Raw genomic sequence first — 20,530 nt, forward strand, 5'->3', positions numbered from 1 at the left:
AAAATTTATTCTGTAGATAGGATTGAGAATTCAACATAGTACTCAGTAATTCTGGGGCATTTGTTTTATGACTGAGTCACCCATAATACTTATGGTTCTGCAATTTCCTTTTTTACTCATTCTCTCTGGTTCAGTGACACCTAGTGCTGTTCCTCCTTGTGCTCCTCCACTGTCACCACCTCCTCCCCCACCTCTACCACCCCCACCCCCTCTCCAGCGGAGTGTGTCTGCAGTTGACCTCATCAAAGAAAGAAGAAGAAAAAAAGCTGACAGTGGTCAGATTACAGCTAGTCGTAAGCAGCAAACCATGCCAAACATGTTGGATGTTCTGAAAGACATCAACAAGGTGAAACTACGATCTGTGAAGAAGTACGTATTTTTAAGATTCCTTTACTTATGCTTGGTTAGTTTTGTTCCTAGTTCACTGAAAGATTTTACTTGTCCCACTGAGGCTTTTCAGATTTTAGCAAAGGTTGCAATAGCTTAACACAGCTAAGGGGCCTGTATGAAACCCATACATAAACTTGTAACTATCACCCATGGTATACTTTATGTCCGATCAAGACTGAAAATAATTTCAACATTATCATCACACTGGAAATGATGCATTATCCTATTTATGCAACAGGTAATTTTTAAATAAAGAAACCGTTTTGAAGTTTAAATGGGGTTCGGGTGGCAAGTAGAAGGGTTTTACAGCATAGTGATAAGGCAACTGCACACTGTAAACGATGCTCGGTGTAAACAAATGAACAGCAGCAGTATAAGGGGTGGTGGCAGAGAAGGTAAAGCAAAATTGAGGATCAAAGATTTTAACAAAACCGAACAAGAAACAGAAAAAGAACAAAGGGAGAAAGAGAAAGGGGAGTCACTGAGGCACAAAAATAAGTCAGGACAAAACATTTTAAAATAAAAGAAATATCACAATGTTTTTGGGGTAGCAGCTGTTGTACAATAGCCAAGAACTATTTTAGTTTCTTCAAGTATTAGTAATGAACTTGGTTATAAACTAGCATGGCTCATGTTTAACTTTTGTATCTGCTTCTACAATTTCTAACCTGGTACTTGGTGAATTTTTTTTTAATTTGTTCATGGGATGTGGGCATCGCTGGCGAGGTCGGCATTTATTGCCCATCCCTAATTGCCCTTGAGAAGGTGGTGGTGAGCCGCCGCCTTGAACCGCTGCAGTCCGTGTGGTGAAGGTTCTCCCAGAGTGCTGTTAGGAAGGGAGTTCCAGGATTTTGACCCAGCGACGATGAAGGAACGGCGATATACTTCCAAGTCAGGATGGTGTGTGACTTGGAGGAGAACGTGCAGGTGGTGTTGTTCCCATGTACCTGCTGCTCTTGTCCTTCTAGGTGGTAGAGGTCGCGGGTTTGGAAGGTGCTGTCGAAGAAGCCTTGGCGTGTTGCTGCAGTGCATACTGTGGATGGTACACACTGCTGCCACTGTGCGCCGGTGGTGAAGGGAGTGAATGTTTAGGATGGGGTTCCAATCAAGCGGGCTGCTTTGTCCTGGATGGTGTTGAGCTTCTTGAGTGTTGTTGGAGCTGCACTGATTCAGGCAAGTGGAGAGTATTCCATCACACTCCTGACTTGTGCCTTGCAGATGGTGGAAAGGCTTTGGGGAGTCAGGAGGTGTGTCACTCGCCGCAGAACACCCAGCCTCTGACCTGCTCTTGTAGCCACAGTATTTATATGGCTGGTCCAGTTAAGTTTCTGGTCAATGGTGACCCCTGGGATGTTGATGGTGGGGGATTCGGCGATGGTAATGCCATTGAATGTCAAGGGGGAGGTGGTTAGACACTCTCTTGTTGGAAATTATCATTATCTGGCACGAATGTTACTTGCCACTTATGAGCCCAAGCCTGGATGTTGTCCAGGTCATGCTGCATGCGGGCTCGGACTGCTTCATTATTTGAGGGGTTGCGAATGGAAATGAACAATGTGCAATCATCAGCGATCATCCCCATTTCTGACCTTATGATGGAGGGAAGGTCATTGATGAAGCAGCTGAAGATGGTTTGGCCTAGGACACTGCCCCGAGGAACTCCTGCAGCAATAAAGTGATGACCATCATTTTAATTTTCATCTCTAAACTAATATGCATGGGGAAGCGAAAACAAGATGAGAAACCAAACGAGGCAGTGGGTGGAAAGAAGACCAAAAAAAAACAGAAAAGTAATAAAGAACAGATCAGAAGGATGAGCAATTAAAAAGAGTAAGATTGCCCAAGAATTGGAGTCAGGAGTGAGTGATATGCATGTGAATCCACAAAGCACTTAAAATAAACTTTTAGAGTTAGAAGGGTTAATAACTATAGAGGGATATGATATAGCAGCTATAACAAGAAAGTGGCATAAGTTTGGACACAATTGGGAATTTAATATTCCTGATCATATTTTCAAGAGAAATGGAGAGGAGGCAAACAGAGGATTGGGGTCATAATGTTAGCGCAAGAATGTAAGGGTGTACTAAGGGATTGTGTTAAGACAGAATCCATGTGGATAATGTTAAGGAATAGGAAGGAAAATGGTACAATTCTTGATGTGCACTGTAGGCCACCAAACAATGGAGATGAGATGGAGGAGAAAATTTGTGGACAGTTCATAGATGTGCAACAACAACAGGGCAATGATACTGGATGAATTTTAACTATCCCAAGATAGACTTTGATAAAGATATGCTCAAACTGGAGATCATCTTCTAGAATGCATCCAAGACTGCTTTTCAGATCAATATGTTTCTAAACCTACAAGGAAATAGGCATTGTTTGATTTAATTCTTGGAAGAGAAATAACTGATGAGAGTAGGGAAACAGTTGGTAAATAGCAACCACCAATAAATAAGTTTAATGAGACAATAAATAAGTCAAAGATAAGGGTGCTGGACTGGAAAAAGGCAAAGTTCAGTGAGATGAGAGATTTGGCCCAAATTGGCTGGGTGCAAAACTTAGCAAACAGGACAAAAAAAATCTTGCATTAGAAATCTTCAAATATGACATGGATAGAGTACAAAATAGATATATTCCTATCGGTGAAAAGGTGTATCACAAAGGATAGTGCTCTGTGAATACAGATTAAAAATAAACTGAAACTTAAAAGGGCTTCAAATGATAAAATGTGGGCTAATAATACTAAAGATAATCATGAGAAATATAGAAAGTGTAGTGGGGTGGGGAAGTGAAATGGGAGATTAGAAGGCCTAAACGGGAATATGAATAAAAGCTAGAAGATAAATCTAGTTAACAAAATGAGAGGATAGGACTGCTTGGGTATAAAGAGGAAATCTAGTGATGGAGGATGAAGATGTAGTGCAGATATTAAATATTTCATGTCACCTTTTACAAATGGTAGTGGAAGTGAAAATGTAAAGTATTCCAGGGGAGAATGTGAAAATAATTGAGATAACTGTAGAAAAGTAATTAGCTCTGAAAAATAATAGCCGAACTCAATTCATTGAGTCCTGATGGCAAAAAGGAGATAGCAGAAACTCTGACCACGATTTTTTCAATCTTCCTTAGATATGTAAATTGGGGGACTGGAGGGTAGCCAATACAACACCTTGTGTTCAGGAAAGGAAAAAGGATAAATCGGGTAACTATAGACTAATGTTAATTGTAGGCAAGCTCTTAGAATCCATTATTTGAGTTCAAGTTAATGAGCATTTAGAAATGCATGAGATAACCTAGGCTAGTCAGCATGGATTTATTAAAGGTAAATAACATTTGACAAAATTAAGAGTCTCTTGAAGAAGTGACTATAGATAAAGGGAATGCAGTAGATGTAGTGTATATGGATTTTTAGACGGTGTTGAATAAGTTGCCTCACAGAAGGCTTATGGCAAAATTTAGGTATATGGTATGAGGGGAAATGTAGCAGCATGGATAGATAGATGGTTGGTTGATGGACAGGAAACAGGGTTTAGGACATATAGGGGTTGCTCAGATTGAAAAAGGGTTAAAAGTGATGTATTCAATGGGTCATTGTTGGGTCAATTTTTGTTCTCCATTTTTTAATATATTGATTTTAGACTTGGCGTAGGGAGCATGATATTGAAACTTTTTTTTTATTCGTTCATGGGATGTGGGCATCGCTGGCAAGGCCAGCATTTATTGCCCATCCCTAATTGCCCTTGAGAAGGTGGTGTTGATGACACAAAAGTAGGAGGATGTAAAAGACTTGAAGGAGTACAGACAGTTTCGTAGAACGGGCAGACAGTTGGCATATGCAATTTAAATCTTAGAAGGAAAAACGAGGTATGGAAGTATAAACTTAATGGAAAGATGTTGAAGGGTGTGCAGGAACAAAGAAACTGAGTGCCAATACATAATTCCTTGAAGGTGCAATTGCAGGTAAATAAAACCTTCAAAAAAATAGCATTTTGGGTTTTTTAGGAACATAGAATAGAAGTGTAAAGAGATTATGATAAACCTGAACAAAGCAATAGTTAGGTGTCGAGTACTGTTATGGGTACTCTATTATAACCATACAGAACGTACAGTATGGATTCACCAAGATAATACCAGGGATAAAAAGCCATAGTTAAAAAATGATACTGGGACTATTTCCACTGGAGCACAGAGAAAGCTATGGGAGATTCAATAGAGTGTTTTAAAATTAAGCTGAGTAAGAAAAACCTGTTTCTTTTAGCAAGTCAGTAAGAGAGTGAACAGAGGGATAAGGAGTAATTTATTTCCTTGAGAGTTGTTAGAGCATGGAATGCTTTGCCACAGGTTGAGGCAGACACCACTATCTTTTAAGCAGAGGAAGATGCAGTGAACATTTGAGGTAGAGGAAACAAGTAATGTTGGAGTAGAGTAGGGCAGTGGGATTAATTTTGAATGCATTGGTAAAGAGTGGGCACAGACACAATTGGCTATCTCCTTTGTTGTAAACGCCCCATCGTTCTTCGTGACAATTTTTGTTGTTCCATTCCTATCCTGAAGGCATTGACTCCTTGCCAAGGTACAGTTGCGCAGATGCTGATCACCTTACCATCACGTGAACCTTGACAGTGAGTGTCAGCAGTGTACTCGACCACAGGATCATCATAACTGAGCTTGATCCTGTCCTCAGCAGACATCAAACATGCACGTCCAACGGCACTGGTGGGGGTGGGTTCACTGGATAGGTAATCAGAAGTGGTCACTTTGACCGACTTTCACCTCCATAACCCAAGTTTGCTGAGGTTATTTGTAGCACCCCCACCGTTCCCCTGGATGAATTCAGCTAACTCAACACAGCCTGGAATTGAATCCGAGACCTTCCTCATCTGTGTGGCTCAGCTATTACTGGATAAACTCACTGAGCCATCTTAGGAGCTTAATTTTAAATTTAACTTGTGTCCAGTATCGAGTGTCCTATAGCAAAGTGTACACAATAAAGAACTTGAATATGAGAGCAGAGGATTTTCTTGTCACCTTTGCACTACATAAAGATGACCTGCTAGGAGGTCAGATTGCAGTGCAAAGCATTTTTAACCAACTAAGTTCTCATGAGAAGTTGATTAATTGACTTATAGAACCATTTAAACAGATACACGTCCTTGGTAGGGGGTGTCTGAAGTCCAGGCCACTGCTTTTAGCAATAGGTTCTAATGCCAGTAGCACAGTGAACAGTGAAAGACTCTCTAAAATGAGTAACTTAGGCAAAATAGTGTCATTCGAGAGCTTGCAACAATATACTGTAAGCATTTCCTTTAAGTTAATTATGACTAAATGGAGAGGATGTAAATAAGCCCTTGGGAAAGAATCGAGCCAACAAAAGAGCTAAACAAAAAACTCAGAATATAGATTTTGGTCAGTCATCCATCAGGGAGTGTTGGGGAAATGCATTGGTGCAGTTAGAATCACTTGTTTATGTGTTGCAATTTCCTTTGTCCATCCCTGCTCCCCACTTAGTCTCCTTAGGCTTTGAGTCTGCTTGTTTTTTCCCCCACGGTTGGGAATTTTTAGTATGGTGTTTTCAAACACCCTGGCCCTTAATTTGATTTACAGCAGTAATCAGAATTTTGAATATTACTCAAGTATGCAATACAAAGTCCTAGCCCATGTGATTTGTAGAAATTTCCTGAGGGGCAATGATTTATATGTAGTTATACTGTATATATACAAGCTAATGGAGAATCACAAATACTGTTATTTAGTGTTTCAATCTGTATTTTATCAAGGTGCTGGGATTGCAGAAAACCAGATTATGCTTAAAATGAGACATTCTCTTTAGTTTGATGAAAATGGCTTTATGGCCTAGTTGTATTTCAGCTTTTGCATTGATTTAACACAATTTTAACGTTGCATTGACAAAAATTGCAATACAACTGGAAGATGAAATCACTGAGCTGATAGCGCTTTGACTTTAAGGTATAGAACCACAGCTAGAAGATAATCCTACACTCCTTCAGCTTCAAACAGATTTAAGTATAATTCAAAACTTCATTTTTAAACTTGTTAAATTTCATAAGGAACCAGCAGTTCCATTGCCTCCACACTAGCATCACAAATGTCACCAGCATTTATGCACTGTATAAGCATGCATCTACTGAGCTGACGACACCAAATTAGGTGGTAGAGTAAATAATGTAAATGGGAGTAGAAAGTTGCAAAAAGAACACTGATAGATTAAGTGAGTGGGCAAAACCGTGGCATTTGGAGTTGATCCACTTTGGACCTAAGAAAGATAGATCAGAGTATTTTCTAAATCGGTACTTGGGCCTCAGCTATTTACAATCTACATTAATGACTTGGATGAAGGGATGGAGTGTACTGTATCCAAGTTTGCTGACAATACAAAGCTAGGTGGGAAAGTAAGCTGTAAGGAGGACACAAAGGGCACGATTTTCGGACGTCCGAGCGGGTGCGTTCGTGGCAGGGGGGCTCCGAAAATTGGGGACTCCTGGGGCGGGTCTGGAACCCGGCTCCAACCCACCACTTCCGGGCAATTAAAGCCGGCGGGATCCCACTTCAGGCAATTATTTTGATACTTCAGGTCGTTAGCAGACCTGATTTGTAGGATATTTTAGGAGGGGTGGGATTTTTATCTAAACTGAGAGTGTTTCCCATACTGGGAGAAACACTCCCAGTTGAAATGGATGTGTTGCAGGCACCAGCCTGTGGCGGCAGCAAAGGTCCATTTGACAGGTGAGGGGGGGGGGGGGGGGGGGGTGGAGAGACCCTCACTCATTGCAGGAGGCCACTCTGTCACTTTGGACAAAGTTTGGCCTGCACCACCCTCCTCCTAACACTAAAATTCACCAACTTGCAACCTCAACCCCGGTGTGCAGACACATGTACCTACCTTGTGGACCCCCTCAAACGTACATCTTCCGGATGGGGGCCGCCGTAGCTGCAGTCATGACCTCCTCGGAGGACGAACAGCATCACCAGCCCCGCTGTCCACCTCTGACACATGGAGCTCCACAACACAATGCTGTGACACATCCACCTGCGCAGCGGGAGGGAGGGCAACTGCAGAGAGAGATGCGTCGCAGAAGGCAGTACCCTCGCCGACAGACCGAGGCTCAGCTTCCTGGACCTCTCTGAGAAGCAGTGCACAGGGAGGCTCAAAGTCACTCGACGCGTAGTCGTGGACATCTGCAGCCTCCTTGATGCCGAGCTGCTCCCGGCTGGCCCGAGCACCATCTTCTTACCTGTTACTGTCAAAGTCACCACTGCCCTCAACAACTTCTCCTCCGGATCCTTCCAGGGTGCCACCGGGGGCATCGCCGGTGTCTCTCAGTCGTCTGCACAAAAGAGCCCTGCAAATCACCTGCACCCACTCTGCAGTGACACAATGGGTGGCATCAGTTGTGGGACTTCATGATGATCCTCGGGAAAGGGCATTATTGCACAAGCCAGTCAAGAATGGCCAAGACGTGGCAGTAGTGGTGACAATATAATATGTAATGTGAGTTGATCAGAAATCAAATATAAGTAAAAACCATGACAAACCCTCAAACACTCTTGTGCATCCCCTTCATGCTCACGACACGTTTGCCTTACGCTTCCTACTACACATACGTGATGCATACCCTGTGGCTGCAGCACAGGTAGTGGCAGGTTGGGTGAGGCTGATCGTGAAAGAGATGCATCAGAGGGTGAGAATGAGATAGAGCCATGAGATTGTATGAGGATTGGGTCGAGTGGTAGTTGTGGGATGAGTACTGGCGAGGTGAGTAAGTGCAGGTAAGATGAGGATGAGGGTTCAGTGGGTGTGAGGAGTGATGTTATAGAGTAGTGTTGGCAGTGCAGAAGAAGATGTGGGGTGGTGGCATTGATGTGGCAGATGGAGTGTAGGGGAATGAGTAAGTGTACTCACTTCGGCTCACCTACTTAGGTCATTGAAGCACCTCCTGCACTGTATCCAAGTGCGTGATACGTTGGTGCTGCTGGTGACCTCCTCTGCCACCTTGAGCCAGGCAGGCCACTTCCCGCCCACCCACCGGGGAGAAGATCTCTGTCCTCCCCCTCCTCCTCACCCCATCCAGTACGACCTGGAGTGAGGCATCATTAAACCTGGGAGCAGCCTTTGCCCTGGGCTGCTCCATGCTGTAATTCTGGCTCCTTTCTGCAGCATCAGTCAGTGGAGGACTGCCCCTTTAAATAGGGCTCCTCCAGCTGACAGCCTATGATGCGGGTGCGCAGTCCGCCCGCTGCGCACCTTTCCAGCGCGAAACTCGGAAGCCAAGGTAAGTGGCTTCGATTTACTTGCGATCGTGTGCGGAGCACCCCGAATTCACTGGGCGCGTTACCCGCACGCCCAGTCGACCCCCCCCCCCCTGCTGCCAACCCGCCTCCCTCCTAATATTGAGCCCAAAGACTCTGAAAAGGGATAGAGACAGGTTAAGTGAGTGGGCAAGAAGATGGCAGATGGAGTATAATGTGGGGAAATGTGAGGTTATTCGCTTTGGTAGGAAAAGTAGAAAAACTGAATATTTTTTAAATGGTGAGGAACTATTAAATGTTGGTGTCCAGAGGGATTTAGGTGTCCCTATACACGAAACACAAAGTTAACATGCAGGTGCAGCAAACAATTAGGCAGACAAATGGTATGTTGGCCTTTATTGCAAGGGGGTTAGAGTACAAGAGTAAGGAAGTATTGCTGCAATTGGACAGGGCTTTGGTGAGACCACACATGGAGTACTGTGTACAGTTTTAGTCTCCTTAGCTAAGGAAGGATATACTTGCCTTAGAGGGGTTGTAATGAAGGTTCACTAGATTGATTCCTGGGATGAGAGGGTTCTCCTATGAGGAAAGATTGAGTAGATTGGGCCTATACTCTCTGGAGTTTAAAAGAATGAGAGGTGATCTCATTGAAACATACAAGATTCTAAGAGGGCTTAACAGGGTAGATGCTGAGAGGATGTTTCCCCTGGCTGGAGAGTCTAGAACTAGGGGGCATAGTCTCAGGATAAGGGGTCGGACATTTAGGACTGAGATGAGGAGGAATTTCTTCATTCAGACGGTTGTGAATATTTGGAATTCTCTACCCCAGAGGGCTGTGGGTGCTTAATCGTTGAGTACATTCAAGACCTGAGATCGTTAGATTTTTGGACTCTAAGGAAATCAAGGGATATGGGGATCGGGCAGGAAAGTGGAGTTAAGGTCGAAGATCAGCCATGATCTTACTGAATAGCGGAGGGGCTGTTCGGCCTACTCCTGCTCCTGTATCTTAGCTTCTCGCCATTTACAATATAGGAACTGTGGAGGAGCGGAGAGATTTAGGGGTCCAAGTACAGAAATCACTAAAAGCTAGTGGACAGGTACAAGAAATGGAATGTTGGCCTTTATTGCAAGGGGGCTGGAAGTTATGTTAGTTATATAAAACTCTGGTTAGACCCCATTTAGGTACTGTGTTCAGTTCTGGGCACCGCATCTCAAGAAGGATATATTGGCCTTTGAGGACAGGTGGCATAGACTAGGCTTGTATTCCCTTCAGTATAGAAGATTAAGGGATGACCTAATTGAGGTGTTTAAGATGGTTAAAGGATTCAATAGGGTAGATAGAGCAAAACTATTTCCTCTGGTGGGGGAGTCTAGAACAAGGGGCCATAACCTTAAAATGAGAGCTAGGCTATTCAGGGGTGATGTCCGGAAGCACTTCTTCACACAAAGGTTAGTGGAAATCTGGAACACACTCCCCAAAAAGCTGTTGAGGCTAGGCCAATTGAAAATTTCAAAATTGAGATCGATAGATTTTTGCTAGGCAAAGATATTAAGGGTTATGGAACCAAGGCAGGTAGACAGAGTTAAGATACAGATCAGACGTGATCTTATTGAATGGCTGTACAGGCTCAAGGGGCTGAATGGCCGCCTCCTGTTCCTGTGCTTGCCTGAAGAGATAGTGTAACAGAGTTGGCAGTGTAAGTCAGCACTGCTGGTCCTACATTGCCATAAAGCAGGTACTACTGTCGATCATTACATGCGGTACAACAATGCTGTTAGAAGTTAATTTTTTGGAACATAAGGTAAAAAATAATTTCATTACAGATCTGTGAATGATTTAAAGCCCAAACCAGACCAATGTACAGCAGACCCAACAGCATTAATAGCAGCAGCTTTGAAACGCAAATTTGCACATCGCTACAAAAATGACAGCTGTAGTGAAAATCAATCTTCAAACTCTGACTTCCAGGCAAGCACGGAACCCCCAAAGGTAAGTGGAAATTTAAGGCAGTTATTCACAATTCAATTCTTTCAACTAAAGTATCTTAGAAATGTGACATTGTTTATCTTTTTTGGGGGTAATGCCATTGTTTTTTCTCCTTTTTCTCTTGAAGTCCCCCTACACATTATGGAAAGAGACTCAAGTCTTTCAAAATATACAAGTTCACCATCTATTTCTACCAACTTCCTTCAGTCTTCTACCCCCTCCCACACCCATTAGTCCTCCAACTCTAGCCTTTAGTGCATTGCCCCCACCTTTGGTTGCAGAGCCCTCAGCAGCCTTGGCCCTACTCTCTGGAATTCTATCCCCAAACCACTCTGTGTCTCCACTTCTCTCTTCATTTTTCAAAAACTTCTCCAAACTCAATTTTTGAACCAAGCCTAACTCTCCCACCATGGCTTGGCATTCATTCATTCATTTATTTTTAAAATTTTCTCTTCCGGGCTGTGAGACCGTTTCTATGTTAAAAATGCTATGAATGTAAGTTGTTATTTTTTTATTGTAGTATATGCTATTATGTATTTAGAAAGAAACACTTGTACAATGATAAATGTCTCCTATGAATTAAAGTCCTTTGTCCTCAAAGGTTTAACTCCTTTGCCAGCATAGTAATGTTTGTGCTTAATGCAGCAAACTGACAGAAACTAGAGTAGAAGACTTTGGTATGAAATTTATATTATTTTTCTTTCTAATAGTTTGGACAACACATGCTGAGACCAACAGGAAAGAGAAAGCCATTGTTAGGAAATACTTCACAGTCTTGATTGGAAGTTCGGGGGGGAAAAAAGGCTTGTACTTCTCTGGTTGGAGTTTAATTCTCATTGGACTTAATTGTATGAAGAAATACTGTTACTACACAATCTTTCTGTAGTTTACATAAGCAATACTTACCAAATCAGGTTAAGAATATAAATATTAATATTTGGTTTACTGGCTAGCTTTCATATTCCAGTTGGCAATTTGCATGTACTCACAATGAGAAGGCATTTCTGTAGCCAAATTCTAATGTTTTAAGTTATTGTGTTGCTGTTTGTATGTGATTCTCCTAAAGAAGGCACGTGTACTAACTAAATTGATATTAGATGGTTGTTTTAATTGTGCTTAATTGGGTCATAGCAATTTTTTTGCTTTTGCCTTCATAAGCTATGGCAGTTACCCAGATCTGAAGTAGCTGCATTTGGTAAAGAAATTATGCTGTACACCTGTCCTGAAACACCATCAGGACCCCTTTAAAAATCAAATAGTTACAAAGTTTATCAATGTCCTTTTATTGTGTTCATTTCTTTTTATTTAAAATATGAATGCTGATTTAATTGGTGTACTGGAGTACTGCAGTCCTCTGTGTTGGGGCCTGAACTAATTTATGCAGTTACCATAAGACCATAAGAGATAGGAGCAGGAGTGGGCCATTCGGCCCCTCGAGCCTGCTCCGCCATTTAATGAGATCATGGCTGATCTGATTTTTACCTCAACTCCACTTTCCTGCCCTTTCCCCATATCCTTTGACTCCCTTGCTGATCAAAAATTTGTCTCACTCAGCCTTGAATGTATTCAGTGACTTAGCCTCCACAGCTTTTTGGGGTAAAGAATTCCAAAGATTCACGACCCTCTGGGAGAAAAAATTCCTCCTCATTTCCGTCTTAAATGGGCGACCCCTTATTCTGAGACTATGCCCCCTAGTTTTACATTCCCCCATGAGGTGTAACATCCTCTCAGCATCTACCCTATCGAGTCCCCTCAGAATCTTGTATGTTTCAATAAGGTCTCCTCTCATTCTTCTGAACTCCAATGAGTATAGACCCAACCTGTTCAATCTTTCCTCATAAGACAATTCTTCCATACCCGGAATCAACCTAGTGAACCTTCTCCTGAACTGCCTCCAATACAAGTATGTCCTTCCTTAGATAAGGGCACCAGAACTGTACGCAGTACTCCAGGTGTGGTCTCATCAGCACCCTGTACAGTTGTAGCATGACTTCCCTGCTTTTATACTCCATCCCCCTAGAAATAAAGGCCAATATTCCGTTTGCCTTCCGGATTACCTGCTGCACCTGTATGTTGACGTTTTGTGTTTCATGTACGAGGACACCCAAATCCCCCTCTACCGCAGCATTTTGTAGTATTTCTCCATTCAAATAATATTTTGCTTTTTTATTTTTCCTCCCAAAGTGGATGACTTCACATTTTCCCACATTATATTCCATCTGCCAAATTTTTGCCCATTCACTTAACCTGTCAATATCCCTTTGCAGACACTTTGTGTCCTCATTGCAACTTGCTTTTCCACCTTATCTTTGTATCATCAGCAAATTTGGTCACAAGACGCTCTGTTCCTTCATCCAAGTCATTGATATATATTGTAAATAGTTGAGGCCCCAGCACTGATCCCTGCAGCACCCCACTAGTTACAGATTGCCATTTTGAAAATGACCCTTTTATCCTGACTCTTTGTTTTCTGTTAGTTAGCCAATCCTCTATCCATGCCAGTATATTACGCCCAACACCATGAGCTGTTATCTTGTGCAGTAATCTTTTATGTGGCACCTTATCGAATGTCTTTTGGAAAGTTGATGTTGAGCCATCTCTGGGTTTATTTCTATTATTGCTCCCTCACTGACTCCAACTCCTTTAAGACAGCTTTTACTGCTTAAACAAAAAGTTTAAAAATTGACAAAAGGATATAAACTAAAAATATGATAATGTTAATTATAATTCTTTGTAACCATTTAATTTTGAACACGTCCTGATGATAAAACTCTCCTTTTTAAATGCCAATCCTGAAAATCCAGGACACAAGTGCTTCCTTCAAAAAAAGGGAGACTATTTGAGATGATGATTGCAGCATACATGCATACCCATCATTTTAATAACTATGCAAAGTGCACAACTGTGTCTGATACCAGTGGTATTTTTATATGGATGGCAGTCTGGAAATGCACTAAGAAGCTGTTTTAAAGTAGGGAATTTTAAAAGCTTCTGAAGTACAGTGCTGCTTCATATTGGACCAAAACAACTATTTATAAGTTATAATTTGTTATATTTACATTAAAACTACACTACAACTGCTGGAATTCCCCAGATCCACTTTTAGTAGAAAAAGGGTAGGTTTTAGCCTAATTTCAGAAGATCTCAATGCATAACATTTTTTAATTCCCATGTTTGTTATGCAAATTATTTAAATTTGCAGCACAGAAATGCAGCATGGGAAATGTATGTCTTAATCTAGTTGTTAAACATCATATATTTTGTATAATTTTGGGGGGCAGGGTGTTTAACTTTTGAAAAGGTTTGTCATCTCTCGCATACAGTAGAATTACTTTGAGTTTCTGATCTTGTAAAACAAGGAAAAGGAGAAAGATTTAAAAAGCTAGAGGAGAAATATGTAGAAAAAAGAAAGTGAATTTTTAAAAAGAAAAATCCTACAGGAAAGTGTTTCATTTGTGTGTTTTTTTAAATAAAGGAACAGGTAATTCAGATAACCATAACAACTTCTGAAACATGCCTCTTCACAACAAAGTGGGACAACCGCTGCCAATATCAATTTTTGGCCAGTTACCAGGAGAAATGTAATCGTGGTTTCTTGAAGTCACTCTCTCCAATGCTCTTCTTGTCCCTTCTCCCCACCCTACACACAGATGTAAACAATTTTACAACACCAAGTTATAGTCCAGCAATTTTATTTTAAATTCACAAGCTTTCGGAGATTTTCTCCTTCCTCAGGCAAATGTTTCTCCTTCCTCAGGAAATGTGCTGGTTCAGGCCATGTGTCATGAGTTCTAAAGTTCATTACAAAATCTATTGTAAGAGGAATTGAAAATGTGTTTGTCTTGCATTAGTACTCCATAAACATTTGCCTGAGGAAGGAGAAAATCTCCGAAAGCTTGTGAATTTAAAATAAAATTGCTGGACTATAACTTGGTGTTGTAAAATTGTTTACAATTGTCAACCCCAGTCCATCACCGGCATACACACAGATGGATTGAGGGAATAATACTACATTTTATGTTGCCTGCTGGTTCACCATCAGTGCTTTTATTTATTTTTTGCAAAAATATTTTATTTTGCATTTGTAGCCAAGACTAGCAACACATTAGCTCTTTGTACAATAATCTGATTTTTAAAAAAATACACCCATATGTATTACAATGTATATTCTGCTAGCTTATGTTGTTTGTAGGTAAATTATAAATTTCCTAACATCTTTGGCATAAGTGTGTAATATTTGAATGTAATACTTTATTATAACCGTGGAAATGTGCTGGTTCAGGCCATGTGTCATGAGTTCTAAAGTTCATTACAAAATCTATTGTAAGAGGAATTGAAAATGTGTTTGTCTTGCATTAGTACTCCATAATCATCAGAGTTTACATTGTCTTTCAATACATTTTTATTGCTTTCAAACTATTGAAAAATTCAAAACCTTTTTTACATCATGCATTATTTGTTTAAAATATAAATTTAACACTAAATCATCTAAAAGTGGTTTTATGATTTAATAATTTGGTTACTCTTGAGAACAGGGCACATTATAACGTAATTCTAATGGCCTAGTTTTGTTGCACATTTGACAGTGTGATCTTTTTGCAGCACACCATTGGCAAACACCTAGGGCTCAATTTTAGGGGGCAATTGCGGGGTCGGGGAACTCCAAAAATCGCGGAAATCCCGTTCGGGTTCGGAAGCCGGCTCCAATCCGCCGACTTCCAATTTTCCCAGGGACCCACCTGTGTGTGCGCGGGCGACCCGTAAACGCAAGTGAAACCAGGCGTGAAGGGCCGGATCATGGAAAAAGAAACTAAATAAATTACATTAAAAACTATAGAAGGAAGTTAAAACACAAAATGAACCTACTTTTGCACCCTGCTCCAATATCTGATGTCTCCCTCCCCCGCCCCTGATCTTCCACTCTCTCCCCAACCACCCCGGGTCTTCCATTCCAGCACCAGACGACGTCTCACTCGCTCTCTTTCTCCCCCCGGGCCTTCCATTCCAGCACCAGACGACGTCTCACTCGCTCTCTTTCTCCCCCCGGGCCTTCCATTCCAGCACCAGACGACGTCTCGCTCGCTCTCTTTCTCCCCCCGGGCCTTCCATTCCAGCACCGGACGACGTCTCACTCGCTCTCTTTCTCCCGCCCCCCCCCCCACCCCCACCCCGGGTCTTCCATTCCAGCACCGGACGACGTCTCACTCGCTCTCTTTCTCCCGCCCCCCCACCCCCACCCCGGGTCTTCCATTCCATTCCAGCACCAGACGACGTCTCGCTCACTCTCTTTCTCCCGCCCCCACCCACCCGGGTCTTCCATTCCATTCCAGCACCAGACGACGTCTCGCTCACTCTCTTTCTCCCGCCCCCACCCACCCGGGTCTTCCATTCCATTCCAGCACCAGACGACGTCTTGCTCACTCTCTTTCTCCCGCCCCCCCCCCCCCCAACCCGGGTCTTCCATTCCAGCACCAGACGACATCTTGCTCACTCTCTTTCTCCCACCCCCCCCCCGACCCGGGTCTTCCATTCCAGCACCAGACGACGTCTTACTCGCTCTCTTTCTCCCCCCGGGTCTTCCATTCCAGCATCGGACGACATCTCGCTCGCTCTCTTTCTCTTTCTCTGCCCCCCCGATCCCCGCCCCCCCTGCGTTGCAGCTCCTGACAGCAGTCAGCCCGTCATTCAGGCTGGCTGGTGGGCGCGAAACCCGGAGAGGACGTTAATCATCAACAATCAACATGCGATCGCATCGGAAACGGTAAGTTTTGTTCATGCGGGTTTGCCACACGCACCTTCACCCCCCGCTGCCAACCTGTCACCATTGCAAAATCGACCCCGTGGTGTTCTGATGCCGAATTCACAGAAGTCCACAATTTAGCAGCTGTGATGAGACCACGTGAAAAATCATTTTATGATGCTAGCATTAAGCATTTGCAGCTGGTGAATAGCCATCCTTTCAAACTTCGTTTCAAATAAACTAACTTGTTACACTGCCTTTTAAATATGTATTAAATGATAGGATATTCAGCTCATTTCTATCATTCTACCATTCTCTGAGGTCAGTAATCAGAACTCCAGACATGCTTTGAGTACACTTGCAGAGAGCTCTGTTTCACCCTACTCAATAGTGCTATGAACCGGCAGGATGCAGTTGCTGGCTCACCTCATTGTTTTAGAAGCACTTTACACAGTACCACTTGGTGCAATGTAGCTGGAACATTAGGGAACAAACAGTACCTTAAGTAAACAAAAGTTGGTGACTTAATAATAAAGCCAGACAAGTAAGGTCACACAGCTAAGTAGTTAAGTTTTCAGACAGCTGGACTTTTTATTGCCAATTCTTATTGAAATATATGGTGTCAGATGCCCTCCAGTACCTCAGCTATGTGGGCCTTCTTCGCTAGACAGTGAGTATTGGCAAGTGTGGTACAGTAATCTAACAATGGGTTGGGTCTTGTTCCATACTGTCCACATGGACGTGTCATCAACGGGCTAACAGTTGCTCATTTGCAGCTATCTAGTGGATTTAATATACTATGTTATCAAGTTCCTGTTGAAATGGTGAATATTACCACAGGCCTGAAATTTAAGGACAAAAGCCACTAATATCTACTTACAAACAAATAGTACTATGAAGCACAATAATTGGCAAATACCATTTCAATATATTACTTTCATAAGCTGAGAGTCCATAGTGAATCAATTACCCTTCATAAAAATGGTATGATTTTGTCCCTGATACAGGGAGTAATACTGGGTTTCTTGTTTTGGTCAAAAATCTGGTTTCAAAAGAACCCACGTGCTTTGGGTGTAATAAGCAACATTTCTGTCCACTACCGAAGATAGAGATTCTCAGACAAACGCGTTTAAATCAAGGAAATGGACCACTTTAATTCTTTATCAAAGACAGTTTGATCTTTACATAAACAAAATAACCAGGTTGAAATTTGCTGTGGGAGGCAATTAACACATGGGATGTCACAGATGAGTCCATTCTTAGCTTCATCTAACATCAGCATTTGTGCACTTTCCAGAAGGGATCATTGCCTAATACCTGCTAAGATCATCATTTTCAGCAGCCTGGCACCTTCTAGTCTGTATTGCTGAATTATATGCTGGCTTCGCCTAATGAGACATCATGCGTGAAACAGACCTGAATTTTGTCAGTATTGGCTGTAAACCTGGTCAGTCAGAACATTCTGAATATTTAAAAGTTTTCAATGACTTGTTAAAATACTATGACTATCTTTTTGTCACAGTAGCCAAGTGAAAAGCACTGTGCCAGATTCCAGTATTAATAATTATTGAATGAACAGTTTGGTATTTTTAAAATTAGAAATAACTTGCTCTTTATGATTATTTGCGCCAGTCCCAGGCCTGAAGGGAGGGCAAGTAACCCCCGTTTGTATTTCACTGTTGCTTTTGAGTGGGAAAACATTTGGCCTCTCCACCAGTCGTCAACAATGGTACAGTAGTGCAGTGGTTGTTACTCGACTAATAATCCAGAGGACACAAGTTCAAATCCCACCATGGCAGTTTGAGAATTTGAAATCAGTTTTAAAAATCCGGAAATAAAAAGCTGGTATCAGTAAGAAGCTGTCAGGTTGTCGTAAAACCCAACTGGTTCGCTAATGTCCTTTAGGGAAGAAAATCTGCCATCCTTACCTGGTCTGGCCTATATGTGACTCCAATCCCACACCAGTGTGATTGACTCTTGGCTGCCCTCTGATGCCATTCAGTTGTATCACCACCTTCTCAGCAACTTGAGATGGGCAATAATGTCAACCTTGGCAGTGAGGCCCACATCCCAAGAATGAGTAACAACTTCTGCTGGTACAACTGAGATTTGGTATCAGTGGTACTGTGTCACTGTTTTTCTTCATATTTTCTCATCTAAACAAAGCTTTAAAGAACTCACTAATGGACAATTTTTTTGGTAGGAGGAACAGCCAGACAAGTGCCAGGCAATGACCACCTCCCCTTGACATTCAACGGCATTACCATCGCCGAATCCCCCACCATCAACATCCTGGGAGTCACCATTGACCAGAAACTTGTATGCTATAAGTGCCCAGGACTGAATTTATCTGACATAATGTCCAGGCTTTCTGCTTCTATGCTCAATCACCCATGATTTTATGCTCATTTACTTTAATAAGTGGAAAATTGCAGGCTGGTGAGCTCTGAAGCAGAAAACCTGAGCCAATTTGTGGGTTGAGAGTTGACAAGCTGGTGCTTCACAATTTAGCTGTTACATAAGAACAAGCTACCAACTTGTCTCACTGATTAAAATCCTGAAATGTTGTCCAAAGCTGCCAAAAACTTTATAACATCTTAAATGATTGTGATTTTGTGCAAATAAATCTGTTCACTCATTGTGATTTGAAACTAAATACTGGTGTTTCTGTTCATTCCAATAAAAGGGGTCACAGTGATTTAATGAATGGAACTGTTCATGCATAGAGTTTACAAACATCCTAAACCCCAGACTTGTAACATAATAGATCAATGGAGCTGTGTAGTACAAGCAAATCATCTTCACCTCTGCACTAAATTGCATATCACACTAGTGGATCTCTTGTGCGTTGCATACAGTAAGTTGGTGAATGACATTGTCCGCCTCTGCCCCAGCCTCAGCTCATCTGCTGACAAAACCTTCACCCGTGCTTTTGTCACCTGCAGACTCAACTATTCCAATGCTCTCCTGGGCAGCCTCCCATTCTTCAGCTCATCCTAAACTCTGCTGCCTGTATCATACCCCTAAGTCTTCCTCATCGATCACCAGATCTTGCTAACTTACATTGGCTCCTAGATCCCCAGTGCTTCCAATTTAAAATTCTTACCCTTGCATTTAAATCCCTTCATGGCCTCACCTGTCCCTATTTCTGTAACTTCCTCCAGCCCTACAAGCCGCCCCCCCCCCCCCACATAACTCTGCATTCCTCTGACTCTGGCTTCTTGTGCATTCTTCTCCCTTGACCCCACGTTGGTGGCTGTGACTTCAACTGTCTAGATCCCACAATCTGGAATTCCCTCCTTAAACTCCTCCATCTTCCTTTAAGACCATCCTTCAAACCCATCTCTAAGCAAGCTTTTGGTCACCCCTCCGAATATCTCCTCCTTTGTACAGCATCCATTATTATCTGATTACACTCTGAAATGCTTTGGAATGTTTTTTTACCTGGCTATTGTCATTCCTCTGGCTCTCAGTCTCTGCTCCTCTACTTCTGTCTCTTCCTCGCCTGCTTCTCTCTCCCCATTGCCTGTTTTTCTCTCTCTCCTTTTGGGTGGGAGATAGTGGATGGTGTGGCAGGAAAAGGAGCAGCCAGTGCCTGCAGGCTATATTTTCTGGTGGGGGTTCTATGGAAAATGTGGCTCTCGGCAGCTCCCTTCCCATTCCTCCCCCACCACTTTACTCTCATCACAACCGTTACCTCTTTCTTTGAACTGCCTGATCAACTCTCGTACCTTCCTGTCCACTGCTGCTCACCTGACCTTTAACCCTCCATCCTTTCCTACCCCTCACTTCCACATGCTTCCAACAATAGGTGAGAAAAATAGTACTGACAAATCTCCTTAATTCAAGTTCCGAAACACAAAGCTTATTTGATCTGTTGGTTTTAGTTCAAATTCTGTTCATTGAATTTCATTGTGGTAAGACTTTCCAAATATTACAACCAGTTTCTGAGATCATAATCCACAGTCAATAAGACAAAATAGTTGAGGTAAGTGGAAATAAGTTCATTGGAAAGGTTGAAACGATTGGTTTACTGGGATAGTCCTGTTTGTGGATCTTGCGGCGGAAGTAGAATCAGGCCGTTTTTGTTTGGGGAACTATGAGGTTGGAGGCAGGGAGTGAGTGGCAGCAGTTGGTGGGGG

The 20,530-nt window shown here is 42.4% G+C and overlaps 1 protein-coding gene across 1 annotated transcript in view; it reads left to right on the forward strand.

The window, feature by feature from the left end:
• The window catches only part of mtfr1 (mitochondrial fission regulator 1), a 36,069-nt gene extending 21,088 nt beyond the window's left edge, over positions 1-14,981 (forward strand). The window contains exons 6-8 of the mRNA XM_067980194.1: positions 135-369; positions 10,486-10,651; positions 11,359-14,981. Coding sequence (XP_067836295.1) covers positions 135-369; positions 10,486-10,651; positions 11,359-11,427 — 470 coding nt within the window. The 3' untranslated portion in view covers positions 11,428-14,981. The remainder of the gene's footprint in view (positions 1-134; positions 370-10,485; positions 10,652-11,358) is intronic.
• The last annotated feature ends 5,549 nt before the right edge of the window (positions 14,982-20,530 follow it).

Source organism: Heptranchias perlo, chromosome 3 (assembly GCF_035084215.1).
Source record: "Heptranchias perlo isolate sHepPer1 chromosome 3, sHepPer1.hap1, whole genome shotgun sequence".
NCBI classification, from domain to species: Eukaryota; Metazoa; Chordata; class Chondrichthyes; order Hexanchiformes; family Hexanchidae; genus Heptranchias; species Heptranchias perlo.